The 21,481-nt window shown below is 48.5% G+C and overlaps 3 protein-coding genes across 6 annotated transcripts in view; 1 reads left to right on the top strand and 2 right to left on the bottom strand.

The window, feature by feature from the left end:
• Positions 1-1,285: 1,285 nt before the first annotated feature.
• Positions 1,286-11,924, bottom strand: Pdap1 (PDGFA associated protein 1). The gene is made up of 6 exons (XM_021162336.3): positions 11,769-11,924; positions 8,576-8,667; positions 6,796-6,903; positions 4,561-4,682; positions 3,008-3,159; positions 1,286-2,001 (listed from the first exon to the last, which is right to left on the bottom strand). Exons 1-6 carry the CDS (start codon positions 11,779-11,781, stop codon positions 1,943-1,945), a joined length of 546 nt encoding a protein of 181 aa, XP_021017995.1. The 5' UTR covers positions 11,782-11,924; the 3' UTR covers positions 1,286-1,942.
• A 170-nt stretch (positions 11,925-12,094) lies between these two features.
• Positions 12,095-20,114, top strand: Bud31 (BUD31 spliceosome associated protein). 3 transcript variants are annotated; one of them, XM_029477041.2, is made up of 7 exons: positions 12,262-12,386; positions 12,489-12,666; positions 13,117-13,245; positions 14,279-14,398; positions 16,774-16,896; positions 18,332-18,498; positions 19,879-20,114. In XM_029477041.2, the coding sequence occupies exons 4-7, from the start codon at positions 14,305-14,307 to the stop codon at positions 19,927-19,929; spliced, it is 435 nt and encodes a 144-aa protein (XP_029332901.1). In that variant the 5' UTR covers positions 12,262-12,386; positions 12,489-12,666; positions 13,117-13,245; positions 14,279-14,304; the 3' UTR covers positions 19,930-20,114. The 3 variants fall into 3 exon arrangements, with proteins under 3 accessions (XP_021017996.1, XP_021017997.1, XP_029332901.1); XM_021162337.3 differs by lacking the exons at positions 12,262-12,386; positions 12,489-12,666 and adding an exon at positions 12,095-12,247; XM_021162338.2 differs by lacking the exon at positions 12,489-12,666 and having other exon boundaries at positions 12,247-12,386.
• Positions 19,568-21,481, bottom strand: part of LOC110294245 (ATP synthase F(0) complex subunit f, mitochondrial) — a 43,271-nt gene continuing 41,357 nt past the window's right edge. For both annotated transcript variants that reach the window (XM_085837425.1, XM_021162332.2), the window contains one exon: positions 19,568-20,547. In XM_085837425.1, coding sequence (XP_085693551.1) covers positions 20,374-20,547 — 174 coding nt within the window. In that variant the 3' untranslated portion in view covers positions 19,568-20,373. The remainder of the gene's footprint in view (positions 20,548-21,481) is intronic.

A 21,481-nucleotide genomic window follows, 5' to 3' on the forward strand; every position in this document is an offset into this window, starting at 1 on the left:
ACAAAAACAAAAAACAAATGTGGAGAGGCCTGCCTGTGTCTGAAGTAAGGGGCTACTGGAAACTGCCTGGGCTTCAGCTGTCAGGACCAGCCTTAAACTTGAGATCCATCTGTTTCAAGTTACTTGTTAAGTGGTGTGATTCTGATACAAATGGGGTACACCTTGCTCTTGTTAATCTCTTATTTCTCCACTATGATGTAGGCAACTGGGCTTTGGTATATGTTCTTTGGTTTCTTTACAGTCACTTATTTCTATTTTAGTCTAAGGCCTTTTGTCTTTGGGTTAGCTTTTACATAGTATCTGAACTGACAATTATTTGACAGTTACATCAAAGATTTCCTATAGTGAGAACCATCCTTCTGTAAGCCAGAAATCACCCAACCAGAAGCATCAAGCCATACAAGTGCCCATTAGTTCTTTAATTCAGCCTAGGCCTCAGAGTTTGTGTGACAGGCCCTATGCTGAAGGTCATTACATCCATGGTCTCCAAGTGGGCAAAAGCTCCAACAAGCCAAAGCCACACCCACACTTCTGCACCCAACCCAAGCAGTACACTTTAGTTTGGTGTTGGAAAACCCCCACCCACAGACATCTTACAAACCTTTTACTACTCTGTCCTACAGCTAGCAACAGGGCCTTAGGGCGTTGTTAAAAGGCTATCACCTTCCTCATTTTGGAGCCAACCTTGAATCTGGGTAGCTGCAGGATCCTCTCCAGAGGCCATCAATCAGGGTCAAGCCCAAAGGCATGTGGTAGTGGTCACTAAAAAAACGGACTCAAATGTCATCTCTGCTATTAAGTCATGCTTGAGTCTCTGGCAGCCACACCCATACTTGACCCTGACACACACAGACCCTTACGTCCCCCCAACTATGAAAGCACAAAGGACAATGTCATTCAGTTGCAGTACCCCACTCAGATGGGGCCGGGACAGGAGCCTTTCCCTGGGCCTGAATGTACAAGTAACTCACTGGCTAGCAGCAGGCCTGCTTCCTCCCTGTCACAGTGCCAAGGACTGCTGTGGTGAGCCCTGGGAGCCTTCGGGAACCTTCCTCCAGCAGAAGACCAGGCGGGCAGCTCAGCACGGCTCCAATCTGCTGTAGGTTCAGGACTGGCGCTCAGAAACCTCCCAGGTCTCTATTACGTCAAGGACATCTAGGCCCTGAACCTTACTTTGTGCAAAAGTCTGACAGTGTCTTCCAAGGTAGGTGTGTGCCCTAAACCCTGCTGGTACTGCCACGAGCAAAGATAGAGATAGCAGATAGAGAAACTGCCAAACAAGGAATTACGATGTTGTTGTTTAATCTGCCAAATATACAAGTTGAATTTGAGGAGCATGTCTTGTCTGGGTGACGCACAGTAACCAGAGGTTTCTTGAAATGATCAATGGGTAGGGTTAAAAATGGGCACTAGCCCAGACCAGGTGGGTGGGAAGGGGACAGAACAGAGAGGAGAGGCCTCATCGGTCGGAACTGGCCAGGCACAAATCTAGGACCTTTCACGGCACAGGCTCCCGGAGCCCCTCTGAGTGAGCACCCAGACAATCTGGGCTGGTTGTCATCAATTCCCACAGCAGCTGCCTGCTGGCACTCCCCTCCCCCGCTAGCGTGCAATCTACTGGACAAATGGAATCTCCTCACCCCACTTCCCAGGCACCCCCCACCCAACCAAGGTTCCAAATTCTAAAAACAGCAAAAACATTCAAATGGTTACGTATGAAATGCTGTCCTGCATCTTTCTGTCTCAAAGATAGCAGCTGCCCCTCCCCCAGCCCCCCATCCCCTGAACAATTTCTGTGCCAAGATGAAGAAGAGGCCCCAGGCCGTAGGGGCCCCTGGCCATAGGGGCTGCTGCAGCGGCGCCAGGGCACAGGGTGGGTGAGACATGGCAGAGGTCCTGGTGGCACGGCCCAGTTCCCCGGCATCTCCTCCCACAGGCCAGCTTACTTATTCAGGGAGAGCGACTGCATTCGTTTTCCTGACAAAGTTGCGTCATCTTTTGCTGAGGGATTGGAAGGGAAAGGTGGGGGTTAGAACACAGCAGACATACCTCCCACATCCTCTGAATCACAGGACTTCAAGACCTAGGCCTCAAAACATTCTGTGCACACAAGACTGTGCTAACACAGAGCCAAGGATCCAGGCTGCCACCCAAGGGAGAGAATTTCTGCTGAGGCCACAGGGCCAGCCATCCAGATGTTCCTGCTGTGCCCAACTGAGTGGCTGGCCATTTAGACCCACCCACAAGCCGTCTGGTGGCTACTGGGAACTTCTGAAAACCCTAGCAGAACTCTGCAATTCCAACCTCTCTCTTTGTATTCTGAAGTCTAAAGTCTCAAGTCAGCAACAATATCTAGCAACACATTGAGTCCTTTCTCGCTTGGGTTTGTGAAGCCAAATGAGTCAAGATTAAACAAGCTCAGGAGGGTGATATGGATGCCCTTGTGAGGTCTCAGTTCTAGGACCCAGTTTCCTCATAACTAGGTAAATGGGCAGGAGAGTAGGCTAAGGGTGCTCTCTCATGTCCACTCCTGCCACTTTCTTATGGAGGGTCTAAGGTAAAACACTCCCCTATACTAGACATATTCAGGCCTGTGAGACCCTGGATGCCCAGAGGGAGGGAGGGAGGGTAAGGAGTGGCTCACAGGCTGATGCCTAGTGTAAGTTTCTCTTACAGAGAGCTCCGAGCTACCTCAAGCGGCTGGGTGGAGTGGCAGCTCAGGCATAGCAACTTCTGGTTTTACAAGGCTCCAAGATCTGTTGGTCCTGAGGCCTTTTGCTGCCGGAGTCACTCAGTGACCGCTAAGCAGGACTCTGTTGATTCCAACCCTCATCTGACTCCATGATGGTGGACAGGAACATTTCTCCAGGGAGTGCAAGGCTTTACTGGCTGGCATGGGTGAGCAGGCAGCTGTCACTCCTCAACCTCTCCAACCTCACAGGCAGTTCAGGGTCCTGCCCAAAACCAGTCAGGGAACTGTTGCAGGGTCTGACGGGCTCAGACCTACCTTTCCTTTCTTCCTCTTTCTTTCTTGCTGCCTCCTCCCGCTGTTTCCGGATGATTGCCAGCCGGGCGAGATCAGCCTTGGCCTGCTCTGTCTTCCCAGCCAAATGCATCTTCATGTAGCGTTCTTTTGCTTTTTGCTTCTCTATTTCTTCTCTGTTTGGATAAAATGACATCAGTGTCATCACTGTTAGTGGAAGCACTCAGGTGCAAAGGAGGACACTAAGCTGAGGGGTGCTCTGATCCATGTGTTTCACTTAGTGAACACCCTCAAATAAGCAAGGAAAGGTGGCAAACCTGTGAGAACCCTGGCCCAAAAGGGGACAGTGCCTTCTTGCAGGGACCAGGTTGGTGCCTGAAGACTTCAGAGAGTTTGGTGGCTACAATGAGAATGTGGAACTTAACCCAAGAGCACTGTGTTCCAGAGACGACTGTACAGAAGAAACTGGACAGATGCTGGAAGAAACACCCTGACTTGAGAGCACCGAGACAGCACATTCTCACAGCACCTCAGGTGTCCTCCCAAGCAGGTGAGCCCCCAGTCAGGGTGAGAATAAAAGCAGGATTCTATGCAGAGTAGGAAGGGCCATCAGTTCCCCTGTGTGGTCTCACTAGGAGGACTGCCTACAATGTGATTAGAAAGCTCCGTACCTTTCTAATGTGCACTGATACCTTGGAGGAGCAGCATAAGGAGCCCAGAGCCCTGGCAGGGGCAGCAGAAGGGCTTTCTGGAGGCCTTCCTAGTGTATAAGGCTGGACAGTAAGAAGGAAAGCACAGGGACCTGCTTCAGGAAAATGGATGACAACTCAGCCACCAAGGGTTGGATGGGTAAACACTACACTCAGGTGACACTACACTCAGGTGACACTACACTCAGGTGACAAGACAAGACACCTTCTATGGAGGTGTAGAGATAACACTACTGACCAGCAGATCCTGTCTGGGATGTGTCAGATTGAGAAGTTTCTTATTCATGACTAAGCAAGGCTACTTCAAGGTTCTGTGGAGCCAAGAACCTTGAAGAACAACAAGTAGCAGAAAGTTGCAGGCTTTCATGGTCATCATTTCTGTTGGGCAAAGTAATGGGATCTTTTTGGTATTAGTGAGAACTTGAGGACCAAAGAAGACAGCAACTTATTCATGACTGCTCAGTAAAATGGCAGAACCTTGGAGATGGGGGTAGGTGGGGCATTAGAGCCCTTCTGCTCTGGATGGACAGCCCAGCTTGCTGGGTTTCTGGGGAAATTCACACACACACACACACACACACACACACACACACACACACCCCAAACCTAATGGAAAGGTACAGAAACAGAGTGTCCTCCACAGCCTCAGTGACACTCAAACCCCTTCTCTGTAGTTTTCAGGTATGCTCTTCATCCATGGTGGGACCTGAAAAGGGTAGCAGGCTAGAATCCTAGCAGCTTCTGCCCTATTGAAAGGCCAGGAGGGTGTTTCATCCCATAACTTCAATGATGAGGCTGTAGGTGTGGCTGGGAGGCAGAGTGCCTGCTTTGGGGCCCTGGTCTGTGTTCTAAGGTTGCAGATGTTACCTTTCTCTCCTGGAAAGCTCCTTCGGCCCGTCCAGATCCAGCTGCGTGACCTTCTTAGTTGTCTGTGCCACCCGGTTGGGGTTCTCAATGTCAATGAGCCCTTCCACACCTTTTCGCTTTTGCTAGGACAGAACGGGAAGGACTGTTACAGAAGGCTAGGTCTGGTGGGTGGGTGGGGGGAGGCCAAGCCACTGACAGCCCATCAGGATGGGGACACCACTTTGGAATATCTCAACAGTCTTGGAGGGGCAAAGAAAACGAATGTGTACAATGACAACCTGTGTCAGAGCCCAGGAGATTGGCAGCTCAAGGTCAACGGAGAGTACTGCCCCATTCACTCTCAGTCTCCAGAGCAGCTTCCCATGGAATCCTAAGCCTGATTTTTCTCAAGAGTAACCACATGGTGGGTTCCCAGAGTAGGGTGAGCCATGGTGTTGCAATTCCCACACATCTCAGCTTTGAGTAGGGAAGAAGAGACTTAAGAAGCTAAACCATCGGGCTGGAAAGATGGCTCAGCGGTTAAGAGCACTGGCTGCTCTTTCAAAGGTCCTGAGTTCAATTCCCAGCAACCACATGGTGGCTCACAACCATCCGTAATGGGATCCGATGCCCTCTTCTGGTGTGTCTGAAGACAGCTACACTGTACTTACATATATAAAATAAATAAGTCTTTAAAAAAAAAAGTTAAAAAGTTAAAGAAGCTAAACCATCTTGTCTGGTCTTAACGGGAAGAGGATGTGCCCAGTTCTGTAGTGACCTGATGTGCAAGGGTAGGTTGGTCCCCATGGGGAGCCTTCCACTTCTCTGAGCAGAAAGAGAAGGGGAAAGGGGGAGGAAGAGCTTATGTGTGTGTGTAAAACTGGGAGGCGGCGGCGGGGGTTGGGAGTGGGAAGACTGTGATCAGGAGGTAAGTGAATAAATAATTTAATGGGAAAGAAAAAAAAAGAAGCTGAGCCCTCTCAATCTTATCTGGGTAGGCCGGAGAAGAAATCAAAACACAGCCCTAAGGCAGCTCAGAAAGGAGCTTTGCTGACTGACGTGACCACAGGTTCCAACTTAACCACCTCTTTCTACAGCAGGCAAACTAGACCTGCCCTCACCCAACCTCATCTTTCCTTCCCTCATGCCCAAAACATGGCTGGAGTCTATCCACTCTTCTACCCTGCTACTGCCAATCACTGACGAGCAAGCCCTGGATGCCTTCTCCTGACTACCATAGCATCTGAGCATCTGTTCCAGAAAGCCACAATCAGTGATGGGACGACAGGATGGATAGCTAGGGTACAGGCACATGATTCCTGCAGCTTGTCAGACTACACACATCACAGCATGCTATACATCACCCCCTCCATGATAAGTACATTGTAAAACATAAAATAAGGAGCAAACCTGGTTATCTTTCTCCTACTTTCAAGGTCTCCAGTTGCCCCTGCCTAGTCCCTAATGTAGTGAAGCCAACAGTCTTCTGTAACTACAGAGGGGCCCCGATCTCTCTCTTCGTTCATCTGGCACCATTTGCCCAACAGCCCCCACTTTCTGTTCTTCAAACATGCAGAGCCTTTCCCACCTGGGGCCTTTGCACTTTGCCTGTCTGGTTGCCTCAACTGTTCTCCCTAACATTTGTTGTTTGGTTGGTTGGTTTTGTGTTAAACATGGCTGGCTCCAACCTTGGCTTAAGCCACCTCATTAGCACAGTGCTAGTCCAAGTATCCTCTCCTCTACTAGTCTGAGTCATAGCACTTTTCACAGTTTGAATTTCCACTGTTCCTTTACTTCATTTTCACCGTATGTTCCCATCAGATCCCGAGTCCTAAAGAGCAAGGGCTTTTGGTAATTAATGGTAGGCATGAGACAGAACACCAGTTAGTTCATCAACTAATTCAAGGCCAAGTTAGGATACATGAGCCTCTAACTCCCAGTGACAGTAAGTGGGTAAAGAACTTGTCTTGCAAACCTGATTTCCTGGGTTTGATCCCTGGGACTCACAGCAGTGGAAGGAGAGAACCCACTCCACACAGCTGTTTTTGGACTTCATATGCTACCATGGTATGCATCTAACCCCTCTGATTAAAACCGAGGTTGGCGGTACATGCTCATAAATCAGTACTTTTGGAGGGGGAGGCAGAACTGTCAGGAGGTCGCAGTAGCCTAGGTTATATAGGACCCTGCCTTAAAAGCCCAGACACACATTTATCTGCCCAGTGAATGAGTGTGGCCTGCAGTCTACAGACTCACCTGGTAGTCATCATCTTCATCTTCACTCTCATCTGAGTCTAGAGACTTCTTTTCCTTTTTTGGGTCACCTGAAGCCCCATCTCCACCTTCTTCTTGTTCATCTTCTTCCTGTTTCAGAAATGGACAACCTGCAGAATCAAAAATGCAAAACAGACCCCCAAGAATATAACACCCACAGCCACCCTCTGATTGTGGACCTTCACATTAAGCCTCTGGAAGGCTCAAGCCTAGTATGACAAAGGTCCTAAAAAGTGACCACTCAGCATCATAGAGCAGAGGTCAAAGGTCCTGATACAGCCATAAAAGACTCTCTGATCCTTGATAGCCACCTTGCTCAGCTCAGAAAGAAGCTCATCTCACTGGATCACAAAGACCCAGGTGTGGAGCTAAAAACTGCACCTGCCGGGTACCCGCTACCAACAGTTGCCAAAGTAACTTTCCTGGTCATGCCTTGTTTGTATGCTCCCATGGTCACACCTGTCCACATATGGCCTTTTGGCACCAAATGCCCAAGACCACACCTTGGCGGCTACCAGCCTCTACATTTCTGTCTCACAAAAAAAAAAAAAAAAAAAAAAAAAAAAAAAAAAAAAAAAAAACAAAAAACACTAGAAAGAGTCAACATACCTATAATTTGGTTTTTTTGTTTGTTTTTTGAGCCAGGGTTTCTCTGTGTAGCCCTGGTTGTCCTGGTCACTCTGTAGACCAGGCTGGCCTCGAACTCAGAAATTCACCTGCCTCTGCCTCCCAAGTGCTGGGATTAAAGGCATGCGCCACCACGCCTGGAAACATACCTATAAGTATAATCTCAGCACATGGAAGGCTGATGCAGGAGGATTGCCAAGAGTTCAAACTAGCCTCAGCTACACATAGTCTGTTCCAAAAAAAAAAAACAAAGTAAGAAAGCCCAATAAAAACTTATATCCAGGGGTTGGGGATTTAGCTCAGTGGTAGAGCGCTTGCCTAGCAAGCGCAAGGCCCTGGTTCAGTCCTCAGCTCTGGAAACAAACAAAAAAACCCTTATATCCACCCGGGCAGTGGTGACAAACACCTTTAATCCCAGCACTTGGGAGGCAGAAGCAGGCAGATTTCTGAGTTCGAGGCCAACATGGTCTACAGAGTGAGTTCCAGGACAGCCAGGGCTACTCAGAGAAACCTTGTCTCGAAAAACTCCAAGGTTCCATGCCAGGAACTCTACAAATTCAAATTCTCAAAACTCCCAGAATCCCAGCTAGAGATGGCTTCTCCCCTTCTCAGGGATCCTGGGAGAGGGGCTGTCTGCTTCCTTAAGCCCTTAATTCAGGTGTGGATATTCACTGTTGCAGAGGATGCAGTTAAGAGTAGACTGGACAGGGTATCCTAGCACAGAGGAACTGGAGGAGCTAGGGCAGGCAGCACTAGTATGTCACAGAAGAGGTGACGCTGAACAGAGCCAATAGCAACACACAGGACAGTGGGGGTACAGGAAGGCAGGCTGTATGTTGTATAGAGTCTAGCAGCTAGCCTTGTGTGGGGGGAGCTGCAGGGAATTGATAGGAGCTGTAGATGGACAGCAGCTGGTAGGGAGAGGGCCTCTAGAAGGCAGGCAAACAGGACCACGAGTGGAGACCACCTTTCTGTGACTGTGACTGGCTGCTCCAGGGCTCACACCTGCCATCTGGTGTCCTTCCCACCCTCATGTGTGACGTCTCTTGGAGAACAGTAGTCCTTTCCTGTTCTCCCTAAAAGCCAGAAGCAAGGCAACATACTGGACCACTGGAGCAGACAGACATGTACTCACGTTGGCCTTCTGCTTCTCAGCCTGTAGCTGGGCATCGATCTCCTCCGGGCTTGTATACTGCCTCACTCGGCCTTTGTGGCCTCCCTTTCTACCTGCACAAAGATCAGTAGTTTAGGAAGGTGAGAGAGAAGTCAGCCTTCACTACACAGACCCCCAAAAGGCTGTCCTGTTCAGCCCAAGGGAACCTCACCTACCTTCACCAAGTACCACCCAAACCTACAGTGATCTCAAAGAACAAAAGCAGCGGCTTAAGACACCGGATGCACAGATTGCCAGATGTAGGTTCCTAAGAACAAGACCTAAGGTGAGGAGAGGGAGATACAGTCTGACTGAATCCTGTTTTCTTAAAATCCAAACACAGCTGGGCATCTTTAATTCCAGCATTTGAGACCAGAGGCTGGCAAGATCTGGATCTCTTGAGTCCCAGGCCAGCCTGGTCTACCTAGGGAGTCGTGTTCTAAAGAGCAAAGGCACAGCACAAGATCCCCTGCTGCTCTGTACCACAGACGAGGAGCCTTAATGTCAAACACTGTGCAAAAGAGGAAGAATTCTCAAGTCTAAAGCTCTGGGTTCCAATCTGAGTTGTATCATTTCCTACATCTGTGTCTCTGTGTGCCTTCCCAGAGCCTGTTTCCTTTTCCCCCACAAGGCTGCCATGGAAGTAGGGTGGACACCATTGGTAAAGCAACCAGAATGTTGCCTGGCATTGGAGAAGCAACACACAGCGTCTGTTAACCTGTTAACGCTAACACACTGGTTGGCAGTAAAACCTAAGTCTGCATGGCTCCTGAGCACACGACTGCCAGTGGCATCAGGAGAATGACATACTCCATGCTTATCTTGGTGATACATCGACTAACAGAAACTCTGTATTCAGAATTAAACTAGCAAATAGGGCTGGAGAAACGGCTCAGCAGTTAGGAACGTTTGCTGTTCTTTCAGATAGCCCTAGTTGGTTCCCAGCACCTACAGGGCAGCTCAAAATCACGCCAGTTCCTGGGTGATCTAAAGCCCTCTCCCGACCTCTGTGGGCTCTGCAAGCATGGTACACTTGTACACACATGGACAAAAGACAAAACACACATACAAATCTCCCATAAAACAATTAAACTGAGCTGGGCGTGGTGGCGCACGCCTTTAATCCCAGCACTTGGGAGGCAGAGGCAGGCGGATTTCTGAGTTCGAGGCCAGCCTGGTCTACAAAGTGAGTTCCAGGACAGCCAGGGCCATACAGAGAAACCCTGTCTCAAAAAAAAAAAAAAAAAAAAAAAGCAAAAACAATTAAACTGGCAAAATTAAAGACAGAGTCAACAGCAGTCTAACATTGATCAGGACTGTCAAGAGACAATTCAGCTAAGAGACAATTCAGCTACGAGGATCAGTGCCATACCCTCATGTGCTAGCCAGAAGACTAGACCAATTCCTGCTAAAGCTAGTCTCATAGCTGGGTTGCAAGCCTTTGGCATCTCGATGCAGGTTTGACTGTGGCCTCTATTGCCAAATAGGCCCTTTCTTGATTTCTGCAGACCCCTTGCTGTGAGTAGAGAATCTATGATTAGACAGCTAGAACTGTTCCAAGCTCCGGAGACCACTGCAGAGACACAGTGACTTCCTAGACAGCAGCTGCAGAGCTGTAATTGAGCTGCCAACAGCCTACACCACCCATTTTTAATGACTACCTGAGTTCCCAGGGGTGTATCTAGGTATGCTCATGAAAGGCCTATTGTGAGATATCAAGCTTTACCATTAAAAACAAAACAAAAAACCAACCAAACAACAACAAAAAAAGCAACACCCTTTCATGATCTTTGGTTTACAGAGGCTCTTTCAAGATGCTTTAAAAAAATAATTCACAGTATACTGAAAACAGAATTGGTCCTTTGCTCCTGGGGGATTTTTTTAAATAGTTTTTATCACTGTTTTCTCATGTTAGCCCAAGAAAGGAAACAAGCTTTGTTTGTCTGCCTGCAAAGCTTCCCAGAAGTCAAGATTAAGTCCATTAGCCATGATTTCATATTCAAGACTGTCGAACTGTAATTCCCAACCTTGGAGTCAGGAGCTGAAAAAAGTTCCTTTGCCTTTTAAAGATGAGACTGAGGAACAAAGACAGTGCTCTTCTAGACGCAGGATAAATCAGCAGAGAACTAGATTTAGACGCACTTGGCCCTGTAAAGCCTAATATCTGAATATTGACAGGAAGCAATTTAAGCTTGAAAATCTCCAGGCAGATGTTCCTGTGGGCTCACTGCATTAACTGGCTTAACACGTGAGCTGCCAACATTTACTGAACATCTGTTCTGTGCTGGGAGCTAGCCAGGCCCTTAGAGCGATTTTTTCTGCCACCGTATAACTCCTGTCCGCCTGTCTCCTACTCATCAAACTAAGTCTTATTAATACCCCTGTAGTTCAGATGAAGAAAACGAACTGGAAAAGTTTTGTTTGAGGCCACAGACTTAAGATGTGATATATCTGCTATTCAAAGCCTGAAAACAACGTACGATGGGAAACACTTGTTTTCTTGGTCTCTACCCACAGTAATAGCTGGACATTTAGGGGCTGCGGGGCACTGGGCTGAGTACGTGGGCTACCTAGTTCATGCCTCTCTCACAACAAGAGGAAAATATAATCTATGTCCCCCACCCCACCCCCTTTTTGGGAAACGACAAAACCGAGACACAAAGAAGTTAGGCGACTGGCTCAGAAGCACATCCTGAATGGCTACGGTGTAAGGAGGGAATCAGAGCCAGGTCCCACATCATCAAGTCAAGGTCTTATTATGAGGCAGGCGTGGCTCCTCAAAAGCCACATTTTATGCTCCAGGCAGCCAGGCACCGCACTAGCGCGGGACGCGGTGACTCAAGTCTCCGGCCAACCAAATGGGAGGACAAACTTCTGATGCTCCCGAGGCTTGGCCGAGACTCCTGGGTCCCGCTCTCCTCCGGGACAAGGACCCAGCACCCGTGAGTCTCCTCAAAAATCCCCGACGGAGAGGCCCTCAACCACTGTGGTCCTCGGCTTCCCAAGCAGGACAATTGAGCGTCGAGGCCCACGCATGGCTGGGAGGCGACGGGGATGGCCTCCTTCGGCGCGGATCTCTTAGAGGCCCCAGACCCGCGGGCTGAGGGGACCGCGGCAGCCCGCCTACGGCCGCCACTAGAGAAGCCACGCGAACCACGCGCGCCCACCCCCTCACCTCCTTTAGGCATCTCGGCTCCGGCGGCTGCAGCAGCGGCGGCGGCGGCGCCTCGAACTGACACCGGAACCGGAAATTCCTTGGAATCGACTTCTTCCGCCCGGCTTGGTTCCCTCTCCGCGCGCCACTGACGCCGCCACCGCCGCCGCCGCTGCAAGGATCTGGGACCTCACACCGAGGCCGGGCTGTCTTGGGAGGTGCCTGAATTCCTGACCAGAACGTGTACTGCCAGGAATACTCGTTCCCCGGTGTCCCTGTCCGAGGAGACACGTAGCCGTGTGGGCCACCCCTACAGGAAGTGAGAGGAAAAGGGCCGTGCGGTTTCCGGAATTCTACAAAGGCAGCGCCAGGGACACCTAAGATGACGCAATCTCCGCGCGAGGTGGGCGGGGCCCCGCGAGGGCCTTATTCTGAAGAGTTTCTAGCCGGAGCGGAAGCCGTCAATAAAGAAACAGCGGCCTTAGGTGCTTGAGTTTCCGGTGAGTGTTTTCTCTGCTCGGTTCTCGAGTACCTTGTCTTTGGCAATGGTTACGGGCAGGAGAGCTGTGTGAGCTGCTTAAGCGGCAGAGGCTGGAGTCCCCGATGACTTGGTGACTTCATCCTTCTGCACAGGGGATGGTAAACTTGGGGCTCGCTCTTTCTCTCTCTGCGTGTGTGTTTTCCCCACGTCGTTTTCTCTTCCGGGACCGTTTTCTGTCTAAATACCGCTTTTTTTCTCAGATGCTGCTCTTGAGTTTTCTGCCACTGTCCCGTCCGTAACTTCGCTCTCGTTCACCCCCTTTCCCGCTCTTCTACGTCTGTAAACAGCCCAACACAACACCTCTTTCCTCCTGATCCGATCGCCTCTTCGTTTTACCTCTCCCCGGACCGGAGAGCCTCTCGGGTTGAGTCCTCCTAGGTCAGGAGAAAGTGATTCTCTAATCAGGCTGTGCGCCCTGGGAAGGGCTCAGAGTCAATCTGTCTTTTAATGTGAGCGCTGGAAAAACCGGAGCAAAGACCACTGATGGGGAAGTCAGGAGGCTCTAGACTCACTAGTTGTCAGCAGTGTGACCCAGAGTCCACGTCTTAAGAGTTTTATTCTTAATTTATTAAATTGTTAAGGAGGGGTGTGGGAATGGGGGACTGTAAACTGTCAGTCACCATATAGTGAATGGGACTGAAGACTGTTTTGAGCAGATGAGTCTGTTATGCTGATAAGTTACTCTTTTCCAGCTAGAAAGCTTTATGCAATCAGAAGAAGAAGAAAAAAGCGTTTCTATTTAGATTTTGACTGGCCTGCTTTGTTGTTCTAAAAAGAGAGATTTTGGCGGCTATTTAACATGTGTAACCTACTGCTCTTATTCTACAGATGAGACAGAAGACTGCAGAAGAAAAGTGATCTCCCCCAGAGTCACAGAAGAGTTGGTAAATCTGGACAAGAACCCAGCTTTGGAACTGTGAAGACCAAGGACTTTTATATTACTCTCAATACCCAAAGGTATTGTGCATTCCTTCTTTCCTTCCTTCCTTCTTTCCTTTCTCTTTCTTTCTTTCTTTCTCTTTCTTGCCTTCTCTTTTTCTCTCTCTTTCTCTCTGACTGTCTGTCTTCCTTCCTCTTTCTTCCTTTCTTTTCTTTCTTTTCTTTATTTCTTGACAGGGTCTTATGTAGTCTAGATTGGGCACAAACTCACCATATACCCAACACTGGCCTTGAACTCTCAATCCTTCTGGCCCCACCTCACACCTGCTTGGAGAATGCGTGTGTGTCACAGTTCCCTTCTAGGGAAGCTGAGTAGCTGTTCTGGGCCTTCTGGAAAATGATCTACCATGGACATACGTTTGGTTCGCATGAGTGGTAGATAGCAATCCAAAGCAAAGGAAAAACTAGCTAGAGAGACTCGGGAAGGAAGGAAGGATAGAGATAAAGTACCCAGCGGAAATCAATTAGGGAAGCCACTTTAAGGCATCCAGCTGAAGCGCCCAATAGGGTTCTGGATATAATATAGAGATAATCTCAGATTCGGCTTCCAAGCGAAAGAGTAAACTGTCACAAGTAGGGATGACACCATCGACCGTTACTCACAGCTCCAGCAGAAGCTGAGTGAGGAAACCGAAGCAGTCAGTCAGAGCTCCCGATTGAACGCTCCATGACTGAGCTTCCCGTGGCTGAAGTTCTGACAGTTCTGGCTTCTCTTTTCTACTGTAGACACTTTTACAGCATGAGATAAATAATAGATCCACCCCTTCCAGTAGATCTCAAGCAAGGCCTCAAGTGTTTTTAGTCTTGGGCTGTTTTGCTGTTCCTATTCCTCTGCTGTAGAGTGTGTGTTGAGGGTGGGGGAACAGCAAGAGTCCGGGGAGGATACTGAGACAGCTGAAACGGGCTCTGAAACGGGGCAGAGACAATGCATGGTTACTTAAGGACATAACATACATTTTACTCTCTGAGCTTGACATCTAGGGGAGCAGGGGAATGGCTGTCAAAGCCCTTTGGCAACCTGAGGCTCAGAAAGCAGTTGGTTTTCTTGTAGATCTTTATAAGCTATCTTGCTGGGAAATGCCCAAGGTCAAAAGAAGCCGGAAAGCACCTCCAGATGGCTGGGAGTTGATCGAGCCAACGTTGGATGAACTAGATCAAAAGATGAGAGAAGGTGAGTAGGGTCTTTCTGCCTGGGTATGCTGGACAGTATCAAGGCTCAGCGTCTCCAAGGATAGAAAGAAAGAAAAAAAACACCGAGTAGAGGCTTATAGCAAAGTGGTCATGTTTTTTCTCTCAGCTCAGAGTGTTTGAAGGTTCTGAAGAGTAACATTGATGAGGCTGTCATACCTCTCCCCAGAAAGGTCTGTTGTTGTTTCATTATTAGTGTATTTGTGAAAGATCGGGGGTCTGCGCTACTTTTAGTGTTTTGCTGGGAACGGGGTCTCCAGCAGACATAGTTCTGGCTATCCTGGAACTCACTGTATAGACTGGATGGCCTCAAACTCATGGAGAGCTCCTTGCCTCTGCCTCCTTAGCACTAGGGTTAAAGAGGTGTGTCCCACAATGCCCACCTCACTGTGTGTTGAGTTTTCTGGGGGTTGTTTATTTTTTTAGATTTTATTTTACTTTGGGGTGGGGTTGGGGGATGTACGCATGTTAGCACAGGTGCCTGGGGAAGCCAGAAGAGGGTGTGAGAACACCTAAAGCTGGAGTTACAAGCAGTTGTAAGCCACTCTGACAGGAGTGCTGGGAATAGCCCCGTTGTGAAGTCTTTTTATCCATGCCCTTTTTTCTTGTTGAGCCTCTAGCTTTAGCTGGCCTAGAGCTCTGCCACATATTCACATGCTTTTTGTGGGTCTTTGCAAGTCTTTATCCCATGGTCTTTGCACCATGTAGCAGCTTCTGCAACAAATCACCATGGCAACCGATCTGGGGCTTTGGGAACCTCTATCAAAGGATATGCTAGCCTTTGATGTCCTGGTTTGATGCTGTTACTGTGATAGAACATCAGACCAAAAGCAACACAAGGGAAGGAAAGGTTTATTCGGCTTACAATTCCAGGTTACAGTCTATCATTGAGGGGACGTCAAGGCAATACTAAGTACATCCCCTCCACAGTCAAAAGCAGAGACTCAAGCTGCAGAGATGGCTCAGTGGTTGAGAGCACTCACTGCTCTTGCCAACACCTTCTGACATCCATGGGCGACAGGTACACTAGTGCACATACATTAAACAGAGATACGAAACTTCAGGAGGAGAGAGAGATCAATGAACACACACTGTCTGCTTAACACAGAAGTTCAACCAACCAGTTTTGTTCACTCTCATCCAGTTCTGGCCTCCAGCATCTGAATGATGACCATATTCAGAGTTGGCCTTTCTACCTCAATCAGGCCAACATGACTTAGGCCACTCCTCAAGTGGGGCTGCCGTGATTTCATCTGGCAAGATGATAAAAGATAAAAGCCATCTTCCGGAATGACCACTTAAATTGGTATTTGTCCGTGTGTTAGGCAGGGTAGTACTACAGAGTTAGTGTGTAGGGGTTAGAGAACAACCCACAGAAGTCAGTTCTCTCCTGTGGGTTCCAGGGATCAGACTCTCATCTGCTTTGGGAGCAAGCACCCCTACCCACTGATCTATCCCATGGGCCCCCTGAAATTTTTTTTTTAAGAAATAGATTTGAGTGTTTTGCCTCATGTGTACCGTGTTTGTGTCTAGTATTTAGAAAGACCAAAAGGATGTTGGATCCCTGGAACTGGAGTGAGTTATGAGCTGCCACCTAAGTGCTAGGAATAGAAGCGGGGTTCTCTGTAAGAAGCACTCAATCTTCTCTTCAGCTCCCCTTGAATGTCTGTTCAAAACAATCTTTGGAATACCTGTGTATAGCTCATCTGATCATTACTATTATGAGGTCATACCTGCAGCAATAATTATTAAGTCAGTGTTAACTTGGTTTTCTCTTTTCTCAACTGATTGTGCTAGACTGTCTCTGTGAAATACCCAGAACTTACAAAGTTGCTATGGGCCAAGAGATTTCTTGACATAACTATAAAGGAAATGAGAATGTGGAGTAAAAAGTCTATTTCCGGGTCTCTGATGTATTCCTAGACTCATGGTAACTAACCTCTTGGGCAATCGCCTGACATTTTCTACACCAGTTTGCATTCTGCTAGAAGGGCTTGAGGATGCCAGTTCTTGTCAGCTCTTTTTTTTTTTTTTAAAGATTTATTTATTATTTATTATATGTAAGTACACTGTAGCTGTCTTCAGACACACCAAAAGAGGGAGTCAGATCTCATTACGGGTGGTTGTGAGCCACCATGTGGTTGCTGGGATATGAACTCCGGACCTTCGGAAGAGCAGTCGGGTGCTCTTACCCACTGAGCCATCTCACCAGCCCCCTTGTCAGCCTTTTTAATTGTTCATTGTTTTCATTACTATCTGCATGGATATAAAATAGTCATAGCTATAGTTAAGCAAACATGCTGCATCCACTGTAGAATGACCAGCTCCAGAACACATACGTGCTTTCTTTCTCCCCAGCTGAAACTGAACCCCATGAGGGAAAGAGGAAAGTGGAATCTCTGTGGCCCATCTTCAGGATCCATCACCAGAAAACCCGCTATATCTTCGACCTCTTTTACAAGAGGAAAGCCATAAGCAGAGGTAAATGTGACTGGCTACATTTCTTGACCTTTAAAAAAACTGTTACTGTGTGTCCATACTTATGGAGGCAAGCATGTGTCTTGCCTTCCCTGTGAAGGTTGCAGGACAACCTGCAGTTTTGGTTCTCTTTGCCATGTGGGTCTGAGGGATCCAATTCAGGTCATTAGGCCTATATAGAAAGCATTCTTGGCCCCTGGGCCATCTTGCCTCTTGGCTCTTTTGTACTTGAGTGGCTTTCAAGATTTATACAGTAGTTTATAAAAAGCTGGGTCTGGTGGCACATGCCTTTAATCCTAGCATCCTAGGAGGCAGAGGCAGGCTGATCTCTATGTGTCCTACTTCCAGGACAGTCAGGACTACACAGAGGAACCCTTGTCTTGAAAAACTAGACGATGAGGAAGAGGAGGATGAGAGAAAAGAAAGGGAACAAAAGCCAAGTGTCATGATTCAGACCTATACTTTCAGCACTCGGGAAGCAGAGGCAGAGGACTAGGGAGTCCCAGCTAACCCTTGACTGTAATGTGTTGCAGTAAATCTCCAACCCAAGTAAGCCCATGCAAGGAAAACATAACTCAGTATGAATACAGGCTTCGTGCCTAGACTGGGCAGATCTACCCTTACACTGCTGCTATCCACCACAGCTATGAGATCCCTCTTAACTTGTGGTTTCTCAATGCCATGTGCTGCTGCTCCACTTTCCTTCTACCTCCTCCTCTGCTTCAGTGTACCTCTCTCCTCTTTCTCCCCCTCGCTTTTCTTTCCCTCTCCCCCTCCCCCAAATTTTTTAGCTCTACTTCCCCTCCACTGCCCAATCACCGGCTCTAGCCTTTATTTTACAAGTTAGAATGGGGAGAAGGTTTACATGAAGTCACCTGAGTACTGATTCACTCCTCATCCCAGGCAGCCCCTCTGGGGGAAGCAGAATTAGCATCAAATACAAACGGCACTGGGGAAATCCACAGCAGTAGTGGGAGATCGTGGCTCCAGAAATGGAAATTAAAGCAATGATTATCTTTGCAAACCCATCAATCTTCAGTTTTCTTACCATGAAAGCTGAAGTCATTTGTGTGTTTTGTTGTTATTTTTGAAATAAGGTTACACTCTGTAGCCCGGGCTGGCATGGAATTTATTATATACGGACTGACCTCACACTCACAATGCCCTACCTGCCTCTGCTCATTTCTGGGATTATTGGCTTTTGTTGCTGTTCTTAAATTTTGTTTTTTGAGACAGGGTTTATGTAGTCATAGTTGTTCTAGAACTCAATTTATAGACCAGCCTGACCTCGAACTAAAGAGATTGTTCTGCCTCTGTCTCCCAAGTGCTGGGATCAAAGGCCCATGCCATCATACTCAGCTTAACTTTTCCTTTTAGTCCAAGGTGAAGGCAGGTTTGTTACGCCATGTTCTGATGTTTGTCCCCAACTTTCTGACAGAACTCTATGAATACTGCATTAAAGAAGGCTATGCAGACAAAAACCTGATTGCAAAGTGGAAGAAGCAGGGCTATGAGAACCTATGCTGCCTACGTTGCATTCAGACTCGGGACACCAACTTTGGCACCAACTGCATTTGCCGGGTTCCCAAAAGCAAGCTGGAAGTGGTAATGCCCGGCGGTTGGATGGGGTTACTTTCTGTTTAAAACTATGTCTTAGTTGACCATGAGGTTTCATCACTAGAACCCTTCTAGCCACCCTTCTCAAAAGTGAGTCCTGACCAGGCACCCTTTTGAGGTGGTATCTGGGGCTGGTCTCAGTACTGTCAGTGGCCGAGTAACTGAAGCAGACCTCACTCCTTAGGGAGTAGTGATGACAGTGGCTCTCAAGTGACGGGAGGGCTATGCTAGGAGGCTGGCTGTCAGGTAACCTAGCTATCCCTCTAGTCTCACGGGCACATTAGTCTCTGCATGTCTTCTGCTTTGTTCCATAGCCAGAAGTGGTAGTTCATGCCTTTAATCCCAGAACTTGGGAGGTTGAGGCCAGCCTGGGCTAGTACTGAGATCCTGCTTCAAAAGGAAAAGTGGTTTCAAGGGCAGGCCAGGCACCCACAAGCAGTAGCTGGGCTCCAGCCTCCACACCATTGAAATGGAACGCCAGACGGAGGTCAGGACAGACGGGCCATCCATCCAGCTTGACTTTGTGTCTTCTCATTACACTGAAGCAAGTCTTTTTTTTCTTTTTTTTTTTTTTCCAGACAGGGTTTCTCTGTGTAGCCCTGGCTGTCCTGGAACTCACTCTGTAGACCAGGCTGGCCTCGAACTCAGAAATCCGCCTGCTTCTGCCTCCCGAGTGCTGGGATTAAAGGCGTGTGCCACCACGCCCGGCCTGAAGCAAGTCTTAATTCCCAGAGTTTTCATTGAGTGCAGATGGCCTCAGCTCAGCAGGCAGCTCTGTCCTCAGTGTCAAGGGTGGGGCTCTGTATGATGTGCTGAGCCATGGCTAGTGGGCAATAGCTGCTTCCCAAGCTCTTGGTGTCCCAGCCTGTGGTTGAGGTTTAACTGAGATTCGGGGCTGGATTGTTGCCTGAGGTGGTAGGTGGCCCCCTAGAATGCATGAAGCCCTAGGTTCCATCTCCAGTGCCCCATAGAGCCAGATGTGCATCTGTCATCCTAGCACTCAGCAGCTGTTGGCAGGACCAGAAGATTAGGGTCATCCCATATATGAGACTCTCAGTTAAAACTAACAGAACTTTATTTGTTTAGAATGGGCTCATGGCCTCCAAAAAAGGAGGTAAAGACAGCATTGCTCCAGGCCCCCCCACCCCCCACCCAGTAGCCTCAGGAACTCTGGCTTTAAGCCCTCTAGGCAGTGGCAAGTGTGTCTTGTTATAGCAGTCACACACAGACATTAACTTCCGCCTGGTAGTAACTGTTCCACTTCACAAAGGAGCTGGGACGCCCAAGTAGAAGTGTCCAGTAGAGATGCTCTGCAAGGGAGTGCGCAGGGCTGTAGCGGTGTGTTCAAATGTTCTTCTTCTGTTTCAGGGTCGCATCATCGAGTGCACACACTGTGGCTGCCGGGGTTGCTCTGGCTGACACCCTTGACTCCTCTGCATCCTGGCCTTTGGACCTTGGACTTAAGACTTATTGGGCCGCTGCCTGAAGCAACTCTTCCCAGAGTGGTGCTCAGAGAAAAGACCCAGGGGGAAGCATGGGCTGTACAGGTGACGACGTTAGTGGTCACCAGCTGAGATCTGTAAAAATAAAACCTGTAGACCTCCTCGCTACATTCTTTCTTTGAAGAGTGCCAGGGGATGGGCTTAGTCCTGGCTCTGTGTTGTAGATGCTGTGTGACCATGATTGTTGTCAGGATGTCTTGGCCTGGTGTGGGACCTGCTATGATCTGGGCACCCTGAGCCCAGCATTTGCCTGTAAAGTGCTGTGGTGCCTCTGGAATATTCTTGGCCTCTAAAGTTGAAAGGACTCCCAGGCTCCCCCAGCAGTGTGAAGGCTGGGCACTTGTCATAGCAGCATGCTCCGTCATCCGTCCCTAAGGCCGCCAGCCTTATCAGTGGTGTCTTGGTCCCCGACAGGCTTGTTCTGGAACTCCTGCCAGGGGTGGGGGGCTTCTTCTGCTGGCATGGCTTTCAACCACTGCTTGTAATAAGCCCGAAAGCCATCAATCTTCTCCAAGTAGGTGTTTTTTTCTTTGTACTATAATTAGAGATGCACAGGACTGTCAGTGTGAGTGAGATACAGGGACAAAAGCCTCACTATGAAACCCATAGCTTTGTAAAATGAATACAGGATATGCTAAGAAAGCAGAGCTTTCAGAAATGTTTTCAGCCAATCTAAGCTACTGCATGTCACCCAAAATTAACCCAAGTCACAGCAGCTGACCACTGTCCTTCCCTCAAGGAGACTACCAAATAATTTGTCATTAGATTCACTGCTGTAAAGGGCCAAGTTCTGGAAAATCTGTTACTTGGGAATAGGCCATACCACTCTTTGCCTAACAGCCGTCTAGCCTGAGAACACTATAGTGTGCCTAAGCCATGGAAGTCACCTTAGCCCCACAGCTAGAACTGAGGCATCCCCTCAACTGCCTCTGTTTTGCTGAGCTGCTGCTATCCTGACCTTGGGTCAAGGCAGCATCAATGCAGGGAGGAGAGGTGTGGTGAGTTTGAAACAGGTTACAGGCACCATGGGAAAAATAAGCCAAACACTGCTAAGACACAATACTAAAAGCTTGAGTTGAAAAAGGTTTAAGGGCCGGGCGTGGTGGTGCACGCCTTTAATCCCAGCACCTCGGGAGGCGGAGGCAGGCGGATGGAACTCTTGAGTTCAAGGCCAGCCTGGTCTATTGAGTGAGTTCCAGAACAGCCAGGGCTACACAGAGACCCTATTCAAAAAAACCCCTAAACAGCTGGAGAGATAGCTCAGCAGTTAAGAGCACTGACTGCTCTTTCAGAGGTCCCTAGTTCAATTCCCAGCACCCACAACCATCTGTAATGGGGTCTGATGGCCTTCTCCCCTGTGTCTGAAGAGACCGATAGTGTAATCACGTACATTACATTAATATTTTAAAAAATCCCCAAACACCCATATATGTTTTTTTTTTTTTTTTAAAGACAATAAGAAGGTTACC

This window comes from Mus caroli, unplaced genomic scaffold (genome assembly GCF_978045245.1).
Source record: "Mus caroli unplaced genomic scaffold, Mus_caroli_1 scaffold_4, whole genome shotgun sequence".
NCBI classification, from domain to species: Eukaryota; Metazoa; Chordata; class Mammalia; order Rodentia; family Muridae; genus Mus; species Mus caroli.

Bases quoted from the DNA above. Each gene is read 5' to 3' on its own strand.
- Bud31 (XM_021162337.3), top strand. From the start codon at position 14,305: ATGCCCAAGGTCAAAAGAAGCCGGAAAGCACCTCCAGATGGCTGGGAG. The intron at 14,399-16,773 runs GTGAGTAGGGTC...CTTTCTCCCCAG, and splicing joins AGATCAAAAGATGAGAGAAG to CTGAAACTGAACCCCATGAG. The intron at 18,499-19,878 runs GTAATGCCCGGC...CTTCTGTTTCAG, and splicing joins CCAAAAGCAAGCTGGAAGTG to GGTCGCATCATCGAGTGCAC.
- Pdap1 (XM_021162336.3), bottom strand. The intron at 3,160-4,560 runs GTAACATCTGCA...TTATCCAAACAG, and splicing joins GAGCTTTCCAGGAGAGAAAG to AGAAGAAATAGAGAAGCAAA. The intron at 2,002-3,007 runs GTAGGTCTGAGC...CCAATCCCTCAG, and splicing joins GAAAGAGGAAGAAAGGAAAG to CAAAAGATGACGCAACTTTG.